The 16,264-nt window shown below is 50.6% G+C and overlaps 3 protein-coding genes across 3 annotated transcripts; 2 read left to right on the plus strand and 1 right to left on the minus strand.

Annotated features, from left to right (window-relative positions):
* Window positions 1–1,507: 1,507 nt before the first annotated feature.
* B0T23DRAFT_423580 (uncharacterized protein) lies at window positions 1,508–2,597 on the plus strand (the record flags this gene model as incomplete). Its single annotated transcript, XM_062839833.1, has 4 exons — window positions 1,508–1,572; window positions 1,616–1,740; window positions 1,879–1,944; window positions 2,311–2,597. 4 exons carry the CDS (start codon window positions 1,508–1,510, stop codon window positions 2,595–2,597), a joined length of 543 nt encoding a protein of 180 aa, XP_062688783.1.
* Window positions 2,598–3,946: 1,349 nt separating this feature from the next.
* On the minus strand, window positions 3,947–4,828 carry B0T23DRAFT_399586 (uncharacterized protein; the record flags this gene model as incomplete). The annotated part of the gene is made up of 2 exons (XM_062838434.1): window positions 3,947–4,125; window positions 4,333–4,828. 2 exons carry the CDS (start codon window positions 4,826–4,828, stop codon window positions 3,947–3,949), a joined length of 675 nt encoding a protein of 224 aa, XP_062688784.1.
* A 9,473-nt stretch (window positions 4,829–14,301) lies between these two features.
* On the plus strand, window positions 14,302–16,219 carry B0T23DRAFT_243970 (carotenoid oxygenase). The gene is made up of 2 exons (XM_062834078.1): window positions 14,302–14,917; window positions 14,978–16,219. The coding sequence occupies exons 1-2, from the start codon at window positions 14,527–14,529 to the stop codon at window positions 16,165–16,167; spliced, it is 1,581 nt and encodes a 526-aa protein (XP_062688785.1). The 5' UTR covers window positions 14,302–14,526; the 3' UTR covers window positions 16,168–16,219.
* The last annotated feature ends 45 nt before the right edge of the window (window positions 16,220–16,264 follow it).

A 16,264-nucleotide genomic window follows, 5' to 3' on the forward strand; every position in this document is an offset into this window, starting at 1 on the left:
CTGCAGGCATGATGCTTCGATCCCGCCGAGCGTACCTACAAATCTGGAAGTTCCTGTGTGTTCGTTCCCGTGCACTGCGAGCCATGCGGGCGGGCGGTTGCTGTGACGGTCGATCTCGTCACCGTTAAACAGTATGGATAGCTGTGCTTCTTCACCTTCACTGCGCATTCTACAACGTACCATCTGTGCCTTTGAAGAAAGCAAACCGAGGACTCCACGCCAATGACACGAATAAATACTGATGATGTTTGACCATCCTTCCAACCGTATCTGGAGGGTGGACTCAAGGTATTGTAAATTCCAAATGGTGATAAGTGGATTCTTGGCTAACTAAACCACCCCCCCTTCACCCCCAAGAAACTGAAAAGGAACCTTGTGGCGCAACGTTGAGTGATACTGGTGGGCGCAGCGGATTACGGCCAAGAAGGAGGAGTATCGTTTTTTAACGGCTCGGATGGACGGCTAGTAACGCAAGGGAAATGAAGAAAGGGTGGAAGCGTAAGTCGAAAACTCATGAAGGCCTACCTATAGTGGTACAATAGTACTAGGATTGGCTGGGGACTGTCGAGTCTACTTTATGTCTTTGGAGGTTACAACTGAACTCCAGATGGAGGAAGCAAGCATAAGTAGCACCCCCAGTTAGAGGCACTTGCTTTGATGGCATATCCTGACGGGTCTTAGGCTTAGAAGTCGAACTTCTTTTGGCCTACCAAGTATGAAATGTTTCGAAGAGGTTCAAATGTTGCACAAAGCAAGGACGCATAAAGTCTCTTGATAACATTCGAACCACGGGAAATAGTGCCGTTCTTCCTGTTTGACATACACCGTATCTCTTGTCTTGACTTAACTTGTAGTGAGAGCTCAACATCCTGGACTTGGTTGATGAGTATCGAAAAGGATGATGGGAACGCACTGGAAGGTTTCAAGACACCTTTTGTATGTGAGGTAGGTAGCACTCCCCACCATTACGAACGGGATGGCGTTCATCACTGTGCGACGGTTTGACGTGACGTCGGGTACCGGCATATGAGGCTAAGGACCATCTTGGACAACATACCAGATCTTCGCGGCATTACATACGTGACTTAACATATTGTGATATGATATGACGGATTTGGCCAAGCTCCTCTCCTGATGTCATATTGTTTGGAAGGTTCGGATTCCCGGGAACGTTGAACTTTGGCTGAAATGTAGACCAAAGATTTCAGGTAACGGCACCACACTCTAGTTGTGATTACAGCTGCATATAGAGTGACAAAAGCTGTTAGTTCAAGGCTCAATGATACTAGCTCAAACGTGTAGTCGTATCTGACGTGATGGAATTGCAGAGTTCAGACGCATGGACCCATTTGAGGGGAAAGGTCCACGTCCGGTTGAAGCGACCTGCATATACACTGTAGATGCATGGTGGGTCTATCTGCATGTAATCAGGTACCGTTATATGCCAAATGCGAGAGATCTTGGTGGACTGGGCACAGTTATCAGGACCTTATGTTGAACAGTAGCCATGACGATGGCAGGTGGAAGATTGATTCTAAACAGCCAGCATCCACGACTCGGCCGCTTTACACAGTAAGTCATGCTATAGACATTGATTGGCGTGGATGTTTGATAGCTTTAGCCCAGCCGATCCATTCACACCGCCGCTCACTCCATGTATCGTGGTACTCAGCGGCCAAATGGGCATGTTTACAATTCAAAAGTCTTTTGTACACGGTCTTGTAGTTGGGCGGTCGCTGTGTAGGTAGTGTAGCTTTGCTCGCTAGGCTAGGTAGGACGCAAGAATCATACCTACTGTAGGCGACTTTAGGCGAAGCGCATGAGTTTAAAGTCAGCAGAGCGGACCGGAATCATGCCAATTGGCTGAATGGTCAGCAGTGCGGCAGAAAGTCAAGCTTGTACTGGTTGCCAGGCTGCCGGTGGCCGGCGATGATCGACTAAACGGTACGTCCATCTGCAAACTGCCGTACTGGCCACAGCAGACATTTTGAGCGGAATTTTGTTCCGTAATAGTGTAGAGTAAAAGACCGAGCCTGTGTTCGGAATGAGGTGATGTGTTCGTATATCCGCTCTCAAATCCGCTATTGTCGCAAGTGGTGGAAACCAGGCTCTCTCGCCGTAATAATGCCGTGGGCCTTCATTTCTTTCGGAGGGACGTGCGACGCCGTTGAGGCGATCTCAAAAGGCATCTGATAGACTGTCAAGCTGGGGAAGTGCCGAAAGGAGTAATGGTGCCGAACGAGGAGAAACATGTGGCTGCAGTGCAGAGGTAGCATCAATTCCAGCATCACTCCTGAACTGTGTGTACAGTGACGAACACAGCCACTCTAACGGAATCGCAATGGTCGGTCGTTCGATGTGCAACGCCCCTCGAAGTACGGGCACCATGGGTTGGAAATGGTTCGACCGACTCTCTATGGCATTGGTTACGATGGAAGGATGAGGCGTTCGACATGGCTAACGGAGCCCCGGAGGCACCTTCGGGCCCCTTGTGCGCGGGCTACTGCGTGGAAGCTTTCGTGGAACAGAGGCTTGTTCCACTATCAACCCCTTGGAGCGTCATGGCTACCCTAACAAGTATTAGCGAAGGGCGCTAGAAGCTTTTCAGAAGATTCCGCACCAGGGGAGGCTCCAGCTCGACGGTTACCCTCGTAGGTACCCTTGCTAGGCTGGCAGCATACTGTAGTATTCGACCCACGCATACATACCATGTACATATCTCCCACGCCCATCTGAGGTGTCACTGTTGAGCGGAACACTGGAAGGGCTGACCTGACTGTGCTGTGGTGTACCGTGATGAATGATATCAGGCAAGAAAAGCGACATGGACACATCTACATCATGCTCGAGATGGTGCCCCACCACATGCCTCAGGTAAGATGAGCAGTCGCCCCGGTAAACCTCCTCCGGGTCCTCTTCTGGGAGGAGTCTCGTTTTTGCAAACAAATGGTGTCGCGTCGGCCCGATGCTGACATCTGAAGATCCTTTGTGGCCTTTGCTGATGGCTTTACACTGGTGACGTTCCATCCCGGGTTTGAAGGGTATTCGCATTCGGACCCTGAAGGCGAAGACGTCGGGGTTTGACCGTTGAGATGGTGATCCGGCAGTCAGGGACAGCATGTGCTCTGACTGGGGCTGGGTGGGATAAGAAACTCGTGACGGCAGAGGTCCTGGAGATGAAGAAGCTGAGTACACTAGAGGTGATTTCCTCTTGCAGGGAAGCATCGATTGCCATTGAAGCCAGGCACAGAAACGTGCATAATTTAAAGCAGCAATTCACAAAACTGAATTGTGGATCCAGAAGGGGCAAATGCAAAAGACAGGAACAACTCAAGACATGGAAGGAGCTCGCCGAGTTATGGTGCCTTTCCGAGAAGTACCTCTACCTCTACTTACGCTAGGCTTAGGTGCCCAATCTTAGCGGAATTACCTACATACCTAGGTAGGTGCCTAGGTAGGGGAGACAGGGCCGAGCAGCAGGTCGCACTTGCCCTTTACGTAGTCCCCTTGCGACTCGCACGGAAGATACGTAGTACAGAGCGATCTTCAGTTCTTGCCTGCCATAAGGGGTGAGCTCAGGCGGGGTGTTCCAGATGAAAGTGGAAAGGAGTGACAGTGAGATGGAATCTATGGAAGGCAGATCATCAACGGCCACCCGAGGGCAGCAAACTAGGTAGCAGACGTCGATGCTCAAAGCTCCCCCTTCCCTTCCATGGGATGATTTCATCACCCTGAAAAAAAGGTTTCTCAGGCTCCAAGCATCTCCTTTGGGCATCACCGCTGTGGATTATTTCCAAGACCCAAAACAAGCCACCGTGGGCCATCACACAAGCACCATATCTTCATAGCCGTTTCACCCGGCGCCTCTCCACATTCCGCCTTCAACGGAACCCAAGCGCCATTGCCAGTCGACCATCTCTCAGGACCTCTAGGGTCGTGATGACCTCTACGGACCGGGTGGCGGAGACAAGAGAAGATCATCGAGTGACTCTTTCACGTTCCTGGGCACACCATCCTCCCCCGTCCCATTCGATTGGCCACCAATGACTAGACTCGAGTTGGGCACATCCCATAAACCATCCTGCGACCCTATGATGGGGGATTGGTGGACACTGGGCCATGGAGCTAGTGAATATTGCGCTTTACCCCCGTCTTTTGGCCATCCTGATACCCATCGAGTGCCGCTGCATGTAGGCTGTGAAGGCTTCTCGGCTGCTGAGGACTCCCGTCTACTTCGTCACCCCCTTCACACCGACCCCCTGTCGAACCGGTCAAAGCAAAGGAGACGGCGTCCCAGCTTGTCCATATGGGATGCAACATGGTCGAACTCACCGCCGGCCGACTGCCTCATCCAGATGTCGTCTGCTCCAGTGGCCGGTCGGAGACATTGGAGCACGGAGCTGGGATATCTGGTCTGTTTCGTACAACGTCGCTCCATAGACGTCGTGCAGCATTCCGTGGCGTCAAACTGCCGCCCGAGTGTTTCCCAAGGCTGGTTGTCGATTTTCCCATCCGAGACACCCTCCTCGTTTGCGGCGTGAGGACCGGATGAGCCAATGAACTCCCTCTTTTTGACCGTTTGGCTGGCTGCTGGATTGCTGCTAATCCCTCGTTTCCTCGGGCTGTTGCGCATTCCCAGCTCTTCGGGAAAGCGTGAGGGATCAGTTGTCAAGTCTTCCACCCTTTTTAGGTTCCTAGACCTGTCCTCAAGGCCACGGCGTAAGGAAACGGCCCGGATCCAAGGTTGACGGCTGATCCGCCTCGATAAGTCGGTTCGTGATGCTCCGAGTAGCCCCAAGCTACCCAATCGTAACCCCAAAAGGGTCATGATTCTGCCAAGGGACACGATTCAGCAAGGCTACAGAGGGCATAAGGACAGGGTTCCCTCGTCAACAAAGACACGACAAGTGCGGTGTTCTGCCCGGTTCAAGTGTTGGCGGTCTTGTTGCCGTCGGGAATGCCCTGCTGTCTCCGACTTGGCTGATATGTCGCCAACCCTTTTCAATCCAATGGATGTCATTTCAACTGTGGCTAGTGCCGATTTGGGTGCCGAAACCGGCGGGAGGTGGTTGTTTGGCTGTCATGGATCTGTTTCGTTGTTGTCGTCGTCCTCAATCACACCAGGTACCAGGAAAAGGATGTGATTATCGAGAAACACGCGACACCGTGACGCTGTGGGAAACTAGGCCTGGAAAGACATTTGCAACACCCCACCACCCACTACCATAAGCTAAGCCTGAGCTGTGGGCATGCATCTCCATGACCCTGCACCACTTACAAGTGCCGTAACGGTGACTAGGTGGTATACCATGCTACATGGAAACTGCCAAGAGATGCCACATGCAACACTGAATCGAGATGCCTCCAGCGCCTTACATATCCAGTTGTACCCTAACTTCTAGTGGACATAGCGAGTCCTTCAAGCCACCTGGAAACAGTGCATGTACCCGGTACCAGAGATACTTGACAGGGCCAATACACCTTTACGTACCTCTCCTCTAACAAGCACCCTCCGGCCTAGGTACCTAGTGTAGGGGTGGTACGCTAGGGCAGCACCTAGTGGAGCTAGACATGGAATCTGCTACATGGAAACTGGAAACTCGTGGGGCCGGGTGGTGCTAACTGACCTCTACTTAGTCCCTTTCCATGTTATCACTCTGCTGTTTCTCCCCATGTGGCCTGCCCCGGTCTCCGGCTCTTGACGTTGGATGTCCAGGGCCCGAACATCTGTGGTTCCAGTCAGGTTATATGTACCAGGCCTGTGGAAAGAGAATATGACGGGATCCTCACTGCAGGGATGGAACAGGCAGGGACATGGCCGTCATCTACTTCGCCCTGCTACTCAGACCTACCCTACCTACACTGAGGTCAATGATTTCGAGGCCGGCTACTCTATCTCCCCCATCCCCATTTTCCGGGCCCGTGTAATGTCTATGGAACGGTGACAGACCAAGGACCCCTTCTTCTCGGATTCGGAAACCACGCTTCGTCATGCCGCTGGGTCGTCCCAACTTTTCCCACCTTGGATTTGACGGGTCACTGTGTCAAGCTACCAGCTTTTATAGAAGCATGCTCGAACTCTCAAACGGCTAAAAACACAAGAACAAAGGCCTGACCCATCTATCTCCGTTTACTCCAGTTCGATACCCGTCGAAAAACTTGAGCTTCACGTTTTACAAACACCGGCCGTTGCCCTTCACCAAACGTTCGCGGCTCCAACCTACCATAAACTCCAACCTCAGCTGCTTCGGTTGTGAATCTATATCTAGCCTGGATCCTCCCTTCCATTCTTCCTCCTGAGTCCAGAAATCACCAGTGACTACTCAGCCTTCCAAAAACCTTCCAGATCTCATCTCGACTTCACTCGAACTCACCCACGTACACTTATTTTCCTTCATCGTCCAGAAAGACAGCTATAGGTCGCTGTGCTACAGAAATTGGTAAGAGAGATCTTAAGAATTCCGTAATCGGGCAATCCCAACGCTCCTATCACCCAAACAGGCTTTTCTTGGCTTTCCCTCTGGTTCTAACGTCCTATCAGAGTGCATCACTTTCCAGACAAGAGTCCTCAAATAACGCCGAGGCCCAACGTTACCGGCACTGACAGCTTTATACGGGTATTGAATTTTCGAATATCCATTTCGGCAACCAACCAGGTGGCTTCAAGTTAGTCTGGCCTTCTTCGGGTGACCAAACAGCACCGTCGAACTATCATAATGGCACTTTCCAACGGCTGCGCGCACCACTTTGTCCTGATCAAGTCAGAGAGTAGCTTGATCCAATGGACATGTCAGCTATGCCAGTCAGGGCCCCATTACTTCATCTATGAGTGCCGGTACTGCAAGATGAGAACGTGCCGTCCCTGCATCCCAGGGTCTGCTTAAGCCCGCTTCTGTACCTGGCCGGCACAGATGTCGGCCACTGAGGGTTTTGCCATGTCCCTTGGAAAATGGTTCTGATAGGTGTGCTTTGAGGATTATTCTGGGGCTGTGGCTGGTTGTTCTGTTGCAAGTATCGGTAAGTTGCATAAAGTGCAAAGCGTTTCTGCCAATGATGGTTTCCGTTTGGAGGCTAATCGTTTTTACGGCAGGTTGTTGGCACTTGCCCGATCAGTGTCTTCAGGCAACGGGACAAACGCTGCCCACGGCCAAGAACGAACCCCAAGACGATGCGCGATGATTTTGTTTTTTGTTTTTTTTTCTTGGCAACCTTCGATCGGAAACCGGCGGACAATACTAAGTAGTCGAGAGCCTAACGGCCGTCGTCACACCCATTATTCTCAGGCACCCTCGTGGTTCATTTTACGATATTCCATGCTTCTCCCTTATTCACACTGACAACAGACGGTGAACACACATATACACTTTACTTACAGGTATGGCATTACGGCCGCTCTTAGGGGCGGCGGGTGCGTGCTTGAGAAGAGTGTGCTATCTCCGGAATCACCCTTATCCAACTAGCGGAAATGGCGGACCCCGGATTCCGCCGTGTTGGATCTTGCGCCGCCCGCTGTCAGTCACTCAGTCATGCTTCTTGCGGGGAAGAACAGGCTATCAACACTTCCAAAACGAACCTTGCCTAGTTACCGGCCGGATCCACGGGTGATTACTGGTCCCCCCTTTTCCCCTCTGACTTGTTTTCCCTCGACCTTTTGCGATGGATCATGGTTACACGTTGTAGCACGCGCGCTCAAAAAGACAAACAACATTCACTGGCTAGATGGAGTTTCACGGCTTTGATGGATATACCTGGTTAGACGGACAAAGGACGGGTTTCTAAGGAGGTTATGGTTACGCGTCTCTCTTTTTGTTATTTCTCATTTGGTGGGATGATCAAAATGGTTTTTTAGCGTCTGTTATAGAAGGAAAGACCAGAGTGTGGTCTTGAAGGGAACAATACCCTGGTACGGGCTCAAAAAAGGGAGGAATGTGAGAAGGTACCGCAAAGATAGGAATGATTAAGGAATGAATAGTCGATACAACCAATGGTGCCTCTGTGCTCTTAGAAGACTCGAGTAGGTACTCCACCGGACTTCCCAAAAGGGATATTATGTTCAACCACCGTACACTATGACATTTTGAACTGCACTTATACACTTGTAAGGTGCAAAGTCCCTGAATCAGACTCCGTGTAACAAGGTCTCGTTACGACTTGATATCATTACTTATTTGGTTTATAGACTCCCTATAACAATTCATGCACTAACACTTGGTAATGATCTCTTACACACAAAGGACAAACTCCGAGTTTTACTCTTTGTTGTGTAACAGAACACAAGAATAGTACAAAGACACATGGAAGCAAGCAAGCAGTAGGTAGACACTTTTCTCTTTTAGCGACGTTTCCAGATTTCTTGTATAAAAAATCCATCGAATGTCTTGTACGCATGCATGCATGCATGCCTTGTGTGTGTGTGTGTGTGTGTGTGTGTGTGTGTGTGTGTGTAACTGTGGCTTTTCTTCTTGGGGGTTTAATTCCACCTGTTGATTGTCGAATTGAGCCTCATCGCTGTGTCTCGGACATAAGGCGGCGCACTCTTGCGACTTTCGTTTCAGATGCTGCATAGAGATGGATTAGGGAACTTGAGGGCTTGCAATTGTTACCTACCAGGTAATATTGGTCAGCCCTAGAATCGATCTATTGTATATAGGTGTGATGTAACACGCTTGCTTTTTTTTTTTTTTTTTTTTCGTTAAAGTGTAGCCGAGATTGCGTTACGTTGAACATACACACAGATGATCACTTACTTACATCCAGTTAGTTGCTGACGACCCGCTTCTAGACTAGTACTAAGCAACACAATACATATGCTAGACGACAATAAGACTTGACATGAAAATTGAGGCAACTACAGGCTTTTCCTGATCAACCTAGGTAGGTACAGATCGATGTATGACCAAAAACGAATATCGTTAGCCCTATCTTTTGGTAACGGTTTCCTCATTAGGCACATGCAGTCCCTCCCTTGACTCGATACATATATCGTACCTACCTAGGTAGTGACGGTCAACTTGGCAGATCAAGTCTAGACTTTGATCTGTGATCTTCAGCAGACTAAGAAGAAGAGAGAGTCGAAACGGGCCAGACCGAGAAAGACTGGCCATTCTTGCGAAAATCACCTAGTCAAAACACATCTTGTGTGTATGTGTTTTATCTGCATGGTACTTTTCCCAGAAGCAGCTTTAGGCTGTCACTCATCGATCCTTGCGACATTGTGGACTTTATGAACCTCCATAACAAACCATCAAAGATATTAAATAGATTTAATACCGGCCGTACATGGTGGTAGTTTCATCCACTCAGCACAACGTCGGTATCCCTACACGTATCCAGTCATCCAACCAATTTCCATCCCTTTAAGTCCCCCCCAAACCTCCGAGTCTCCGACCCTTCGGCGCGTTACAGATTGGAACCCCCCCAGATTCCACGGCATGGAAACTTCCATGTCCGCTTCTCCTTGTTCCGCGCGCGCATGCCTACGGGTGTACCTAGGCAGACACAGTGACAGTTTTTCTTCACGCTTCCACTTACCTTCCATTCCTTTCCTCTACATATCCGCCCCGCAAAACCCTTGCGCAAGGAAAACGCCGTGCAACGTAACTCCCGCCCGCCGCGGCGGTCTGGTTTGGATTCCATATTACTACTCGCTTCGGTCCCGTTTCCCAGTGATCCCCGTAATCCCAGTGAGTGCAGTGCCTGAGGTTCCCCGCAGAATCGGGTCCGGGTCCGGGGGGCGGGGTACTGGGGGTGCGACTTCCGGTGGGTTTGTTAGATTGTAAAGACCCGGTCTGGGCTGGGGTGGGCCGGGGGAAAGGAGCGAGGGAAACATTTGAGGAACATTATGGTTTGATGAAAGGAAGGAACTTTCAATTCAACATGGTTGCGGCTGGTTGGCGGCTAACACGCCGTATCTACCTTCCTTAGTTTTGGGTTTGGAAGATTCGTGGACAGTAAGTAGTATGTGAACAAGCACAGCCAACGTGTGCATCGAGGGCACTGTAAGATACGAAATCATGATCGAGAAGCATGCAAGAAAAAAGGAAGAAGATAATAGAAAAAGAGACATTCATAGTAATCCGACCGCGCGTAGGGAGGATAACAGCAGGAACCGACATCAGGTTTCCTTCCGCCGAGCTATTATTGTACAATCTGGCAAAGTGCTTATGGGTTCGGTTTCGATCTTGTGTTCAGGAGGTAAATTACCATGTCAAAAAATAGAAAAGAAGAAAAGACAGAAGCTTGCTCTCCAATCCAAGTTGGCCCTATGGACATATCGCAAAGGTCCCACCCACTCACACCAAGCTTCCATTACAGCTTACATGCATGACGCTAGGCGCTAGATCCCGATCTGCTTTGGCTTGCATAACGCTAGAAGCGCAGCATCCAACGCTACCTTTTTGCATATCTCTCTCTGCATACTGTCAAGGCCAAGACATGAATGACCACATGGAAACGCTGAAGATGAGTGGTCTTGGTAAAAACCCCTTTGCAAATAGCAGTTACCTATCTAGCTATCATAGGAACCACCAGATGGAATACGGGCATCTGAAATATTCAGCAAAAGGGCGTTTTTGAGCCAAATGGAGAGTGGGCATCTGCAGGGGTTTCTACTGTACGTATGGTACATATGAATGACATGGTGTGTGATGGTGTGTGAGTGGTGTGCTCTGCTGCAGCTCGCTCAAGCAGGTACCGCAACGACGCAACAACGGCTTCCATGTAACGACCGATGAGAGGGTTGGGTTGGGTTTGTACAGGTACATGGTGCGGTACTTGCACATGCGCTGTCAAATTGCAAATTGCAGTACCTTTTGGCGGGGAAGCTCGATGTGACGGTTCTTCCCCACCCATCATCATTGTCATCATCGTCATCATCATCAAGGAGCTTCACGATGGGGCAAGCATCACCAGTGGAATAGCCCTCGAGTTCTGAAACTTCCGCCGCGGGCTATACAGTACATCCAATGGGACGGTGGAAGGGTTCGAGCACATACATGGCAGTGCATACCACTAACGGGATCAGGGCCCGATGCTGAAAACAGCTGGAACCAAACCATGGTAACGGGGGACAGTGACAGATAACGGCCTTGCTGTGGCGGTGTCCAGAACTTGTTTTGCTTATACGAGGCTCTTTTATGCTTTCTTGGCAGGACGAGATACAACCCTTTTGGCAGGACGGGATATAGTGAAGGGATATCAGACTATGAATGGCACACATCCGGATAGATTGAAGAAATGACTGCTGGCTCGGCTTTCACTCGTAAACCGACCTGCAAGAAATTCCAAGTTGAGTATGTAACCGAGTGTGGGACTGAAGGGAAGTGGGTAGTTAGAAAAAAAACCGGAGGTAGCTCCGTAGCCCCAGCTGTCAACTAACTCTAAATTACACTCCAGCGATCCTTCCATGACACTTGACCTCTCTGCATGGGGTTTCCATGTCCCTTCTTCCCTGCTCGCGAAATATGCAACAAGATCTAAACGGAAACCCAGAGCGGAGTAACATGTAGCCATCACCTCACGAGTTCATTGTCTCATCATGAAGTTTCCTCTCTCGTATAAAGCGGAGAGTGTCTTTCGACGGCCTTCGATTACCCTTGTTGTTGGAAATCTCCATACGATGACATGCATGCAGCAAGCACCGTAAGTATTCCACCAAAATGTAACTATGAAAACGAGAACTGAGCTCTGGCCGAAGAGGGTGTGAATAGCCGGTGGGAAGCAGAACGTGAAACGTTTTCCGGATATTTGTCAGTGCACTACAAATGATAACTACGGAAGGGGTTAAAGAAAGATCTGTAATCACTGATCGAAAAAAAAAAAAAAAAAAAAAAAGGAATACGTACCCGATAGTACCAATACTTTGGCCCATACCTCCCACATACCCAGGCATGTAAAAGTCCAAACCACTCGCAAGATATCTACTCCCCAGGGCATACATACATGGGCTGAAGCAGCCGCATACATATAATACCGGAGCGGCTTTTCCCGTCATATTTGTACCTACCCAACAACGAGACATCCATCCTTCCTAGTTCCATCACGTCTCTGAAATGTCCTTCGAAACGAATCGAAAACACATCCTCGTAATCCATCCTATAACGGACCGCTTCTGAAAGATAAAGGACATCCTTCCTTCTGGCCTTGTCAATAATCCGAAACATAGAACAACCAAAATGCTCTTCGTTTTAACCGAGCGTTACACAAGCGCCTACCCAGGAGGAAGCGATATGACCCAGGGCCGTTGAGGACATCTCATCACATAGGTAGTTAGGAGGTACCTTCGAACCCAAGGATGCACCAAAGAGCAAATGAATGGTTTGCTACAATCAGTCCGTGCAATGCTATTATCGGCCGACGAACGGAGGACGGGACGGCATGGGAAACGATTATGATTTTTTTTTTCTTCTTTCTCGCCTACAACCCAGGTAGTTCGCCTAATCGCCTTATGTGCGTGCAAGGACCCGTCTTCCCGTCTCTTGATGCCAGGGCAATGGGAAGAGCTTGGGTCAAATGGTGCGCCGAACCAGTGATGTGGTTCGCAACTTTGCCTGCGGATTGGACTGAAATCCACGGGCGGTTTTGTGCTCTCTCTCTTGCTAGGTCCTTCAGAACTTTGTCTGGTTCTAGACTGTCTTTGCGTTTGTTGACTGTAGACTTTGTCGGAAAGGGTTTTCTTCTACGATCATCTTGTCTCCCTCATCAAAAGGAGGTCAGGAAGCACTCACTGTGCGTGGGTAGGAATCTACTTCGATCTTTGAGCTTACCTCTACGTCCGGGCCGGGCCACCGTCCGAACTGCCCGATTTCCCTTGCCTTAAGAAGAGTCCTCAGGATCCAAAAACTCCTTCATTTTTCTTCAAAACCTGGACCAGTGCATCTCTCTTATCCAGAGTCCTCATCAGCTCCACTTCCAGGCCAGTCAAACTGCCCTCTAAACCTACCCTATCCATACGATTTAAATGCGTTGTATACTCGGACATCCCCTTTCTCTCTGCATCCTTCATCAGCCTGTCGAATAGTCTTCTTGTTTTTTTTTTTTTTTTTTTTTTTTTTTTTTTTTTTTTTTTTTTCCTTTAATTCTTGCTCCCTCGTCATGCGGCCTGTACACCTCCAGAGCCATCGCAAACACATACCGTCCGTAGACGTGAAAGTCAGCAAACAAAACAAAACACATCAAACCCAGCATTCCAAGCGGCTGTCTAAATCCCCGGGACACCGAATTGCCGGGAAGCCGTACCTGACTCTTCGGGACTGCTAGCATGGACGCGTCGAGGCGAAGGGGGGTTTTTTCCAGAGTTAAGCCCCAACCGAGCGCTGGTTTCTCGCGGATTTAATCGTACAGATCGAAGGAGGAAACACTGGGCTCAACAATGGCCTAGACGTGTTCTTTGCTCACTTGCGTTCATCCTGTGAAGATTCGAGAATGACGAAACCACGTATTATTGCACCGCTCACCCAGTAGGTACCTTTTTCATCGACAAGTTTGCATACTGCTTTGCAACTTTGTTGAAGGGGAGGGAGAAGTTATTTACTTGCCCAAGATTCTTGCCACGCGAGATGGTCCACAATGGTTACTTGTACCGGTTGGCAAGCTTGACTACTACCTCTCGGGCTTCCTTCAGCTGATTTGGCTGGATGGCATCGCTCGGGGTATGGTCAGTCATTTCGTCCAAAGGCCACACATCTCCATAGAACCGCTCCGCATTTGATCATTCAAGATTGTCTAGGACGACAAAAGTGACTATGGCATCCATAACTTCGTCAAAGGTGGTGACAGCAAAGGAAGGTGGAAGGACTCTGCTGTTGGGTGGTGCGGCCATGATGGACGTTGGATTGGGTGAAACCGGAATCAGGATGGTGTACTCAGCAGCAAAGAACGTTGAGGGGGACACACGAGCTTCACTACCCCAATACCTCTGTGGCCGTCTATATGGCTAGAGAGAGAGAAGGGCCATAGAGCCACGATATACACATTCGAATCGACCCGGCACTGTGTGTCACTCGGACTGCCGGCATTTCCACATCTACCCCGGACATAGAAGTTAAGGTGGGCGGAGAAAGAGTCTGGCGTAGGCATAAAGGGGGACAGACGGTGAGAAGTGAAGAAGCATGAGCCGAGCCGAGGGCGTCGTCCCGAGAAGAGAGAAGAGGTCTCGGGGAAAGGCTGCCGGTCAGCCGTGGTAATCAAGGTGTTGTCGGAAGCTGACCCGGACTATCCCCGACCCGACCCGACCCCCGACACCCGATCCCTAGCTCATCGGCTTGTCGACCAATGCGATATTGTACCAACGTCAAAGTTGGAATCGGGCGGGGATAACGGCGTAGGCAACCAGCAGTGCCGGTTAAGTGGCTTTAGTAGAATAGTATGTTGCGCATGGCATCTGATCGGCATAAGCTTTCGTATATATAAACTCGGGAGAATTGCTCTCAGGAAAGCCCACACCACCTCGAAGCAAACCTATCACTTCTACAGATGCCGTTTCATTGTCTTCTTCAACTTTGCTGTTCTTAGTTTATCTCTCCCGTTATGGCCGAATACGTCTTCTCTGATGCGCCCAAAGACAGCCATGGCAATGGTGTCAAGGACGCGGTCCCTGGAAAACAACCGGAAGAGCTTCCACCGGCACCGAGGTACTTTCAAGGCGAAAACACAGCGGGTTTCATGAGACCGGTTCGATTCGAAGGCGACATCACCAATTTGGAGGTAGTCGGAGAAATCCCCAAGAGCATAGAGGGCACCTTCTACCGTGTCATGCCAGAACCACACTTGCCATCCTTCATCCCCAATGATCCGTGGTTCAATGGCGACGGCAACATCAGTGGCTTCTACTTCAAGGATGGCCATGTCGACCTCAAGCAGCGTTATGTGCGGACCGAAAAGTTCGTCCGTGAGGCAGAAGCACGCCGATCCCTGCTGGGTGAGTAGCATCACTGTCTTGCATCATGGCAGCTGAAGCGCTGACATACGAGTCGCCCAGGCAAATACAGAAACAAATACACCGACCTAGTTGAATTCAAGGTCCGGTCGACTGCCAACACCAACATTGTCTACTGGCGTGGCCAGCTTCTCGCACTCAAGGAGGACTCACCGCCCTACGCCATGGACCCCGAGACGCTCGAGACGTTTGGCGTCTATGACTTTGACGGGCAGCTCCCGAGCCTCACGTTCACAGCACACCCCAAGTTCGATCCGGTGACGCGGGAGATGGTGTGCTTCGGATACGAGGCCAAGGGAGACGGCACCCGTGACATCTGCTACTACAGTTTCGGACCCGACGGCAAGATCGCCGAGACAGTCTGGCTGGTGAGCCCGGTGTGCGGCATGATCCACGACTTTGCGGTCACCGAGAACTTTGTCATTTTCCCCATCATACCCCTCGTGTGCGATGTAGAGCGCATGAAACAAGGCGGCGACCATTGGCAGTGGGACTACAGCATTCCCATGTACATCGGAGTCTTGCCGCGCAGAGGGGCCCAGGGCAGCGATGTCAAGTGGTTTGAGGCGCCGCATGGATTCGCCGGCCACGTTGCCAACGCGTTCGAGGACGACAAGGGCCACATCCAGCTCCAGATGGCCTACGCCAAGGACAACGTCTTCTTCTGGTGGCCAGACGCGAACGGCAAGGGGCCCAGGCCGGGCGAGGTGGAAGCGCACTTTGCCAACTTCGTGCTCGACTACCAATCAGACGAGCTTCAGCTGGGAGAGCCGACATACCTGGTGGACGACGACATGGAGTTTCCGCGCATTGATGACCGTGTGGCGACGCGGCAGCACAAGCACACCTTCTTCTGCATCTTCGACCGCAAGCCCGGGGTAACCGACTTTGAGTTTGTCATGCCGCGCGCTGGAGGGGGCGCGCCCATATCCAACGGCCTCGCTCACTTAAACCACAAGACGGGGGACATTCAGCGATACCTTCCAGGACCGCGCAAACTCACGGGCGAGTGCATATTCATCCCGCGCAACTCAGAAGCGGCGGAGGGCGATGGATATGTGATGGTGTTGCTGGCCAACTACGAGGACATGTGCAGCGAGCTCGCCGTGTTGGACACCAAGGACTTGACCAAAGAGGTGGCCCTCATCAAGTTGCCGGTGCGGTTGAGGCCGGGTCTGCACGGTAACTGGGTCGACAAGTCGGATGTTGATGGACACCCGGCGCCTCTTTGATATTGTATGATGTTGTGTGGAGAGAGATGTGTTGTGTTGTGTCGACGGGATGAGGTGGCGTGTTTTTGGAAAAGAATGAATTGCCGTTACGGGTCGG

The sequence above is a fragment of the Neurospora hispaniola genome, assembly GCF_033458365.1.
Source record: "Neurospora hispaniola strain FGSC 10403 chromosome Unknown B0T23scaffold_9, whole genome shotgun sequence".
Classification (NCBI taxonomy): Eukaryota; Fungi; Ascomycota; class Sordariomycetes; order Sordariales; family Sordariaceae; genus Neurospora; species Neurospora hispaniola.

What these genes read in the sequence shown, in the direction of transcription:
- B0T23DRAFT_243970 (XM_062834078.1), top strand. Translation starts at nt 14,527, where the DNA reads ATGGCCGAATACGTCTTCTCTGATGCGCCCAAAGACAGCCATGGCAAT. An exon ending in AGCACGCCGATCCCTGCTGG is followed by an intron (nt 14,918 to 14,977) that starts GTGAGTAGCATC and finishes CGAGTCGCCCAG; the next exon opens with GCAAATACAGAAACAAATAC.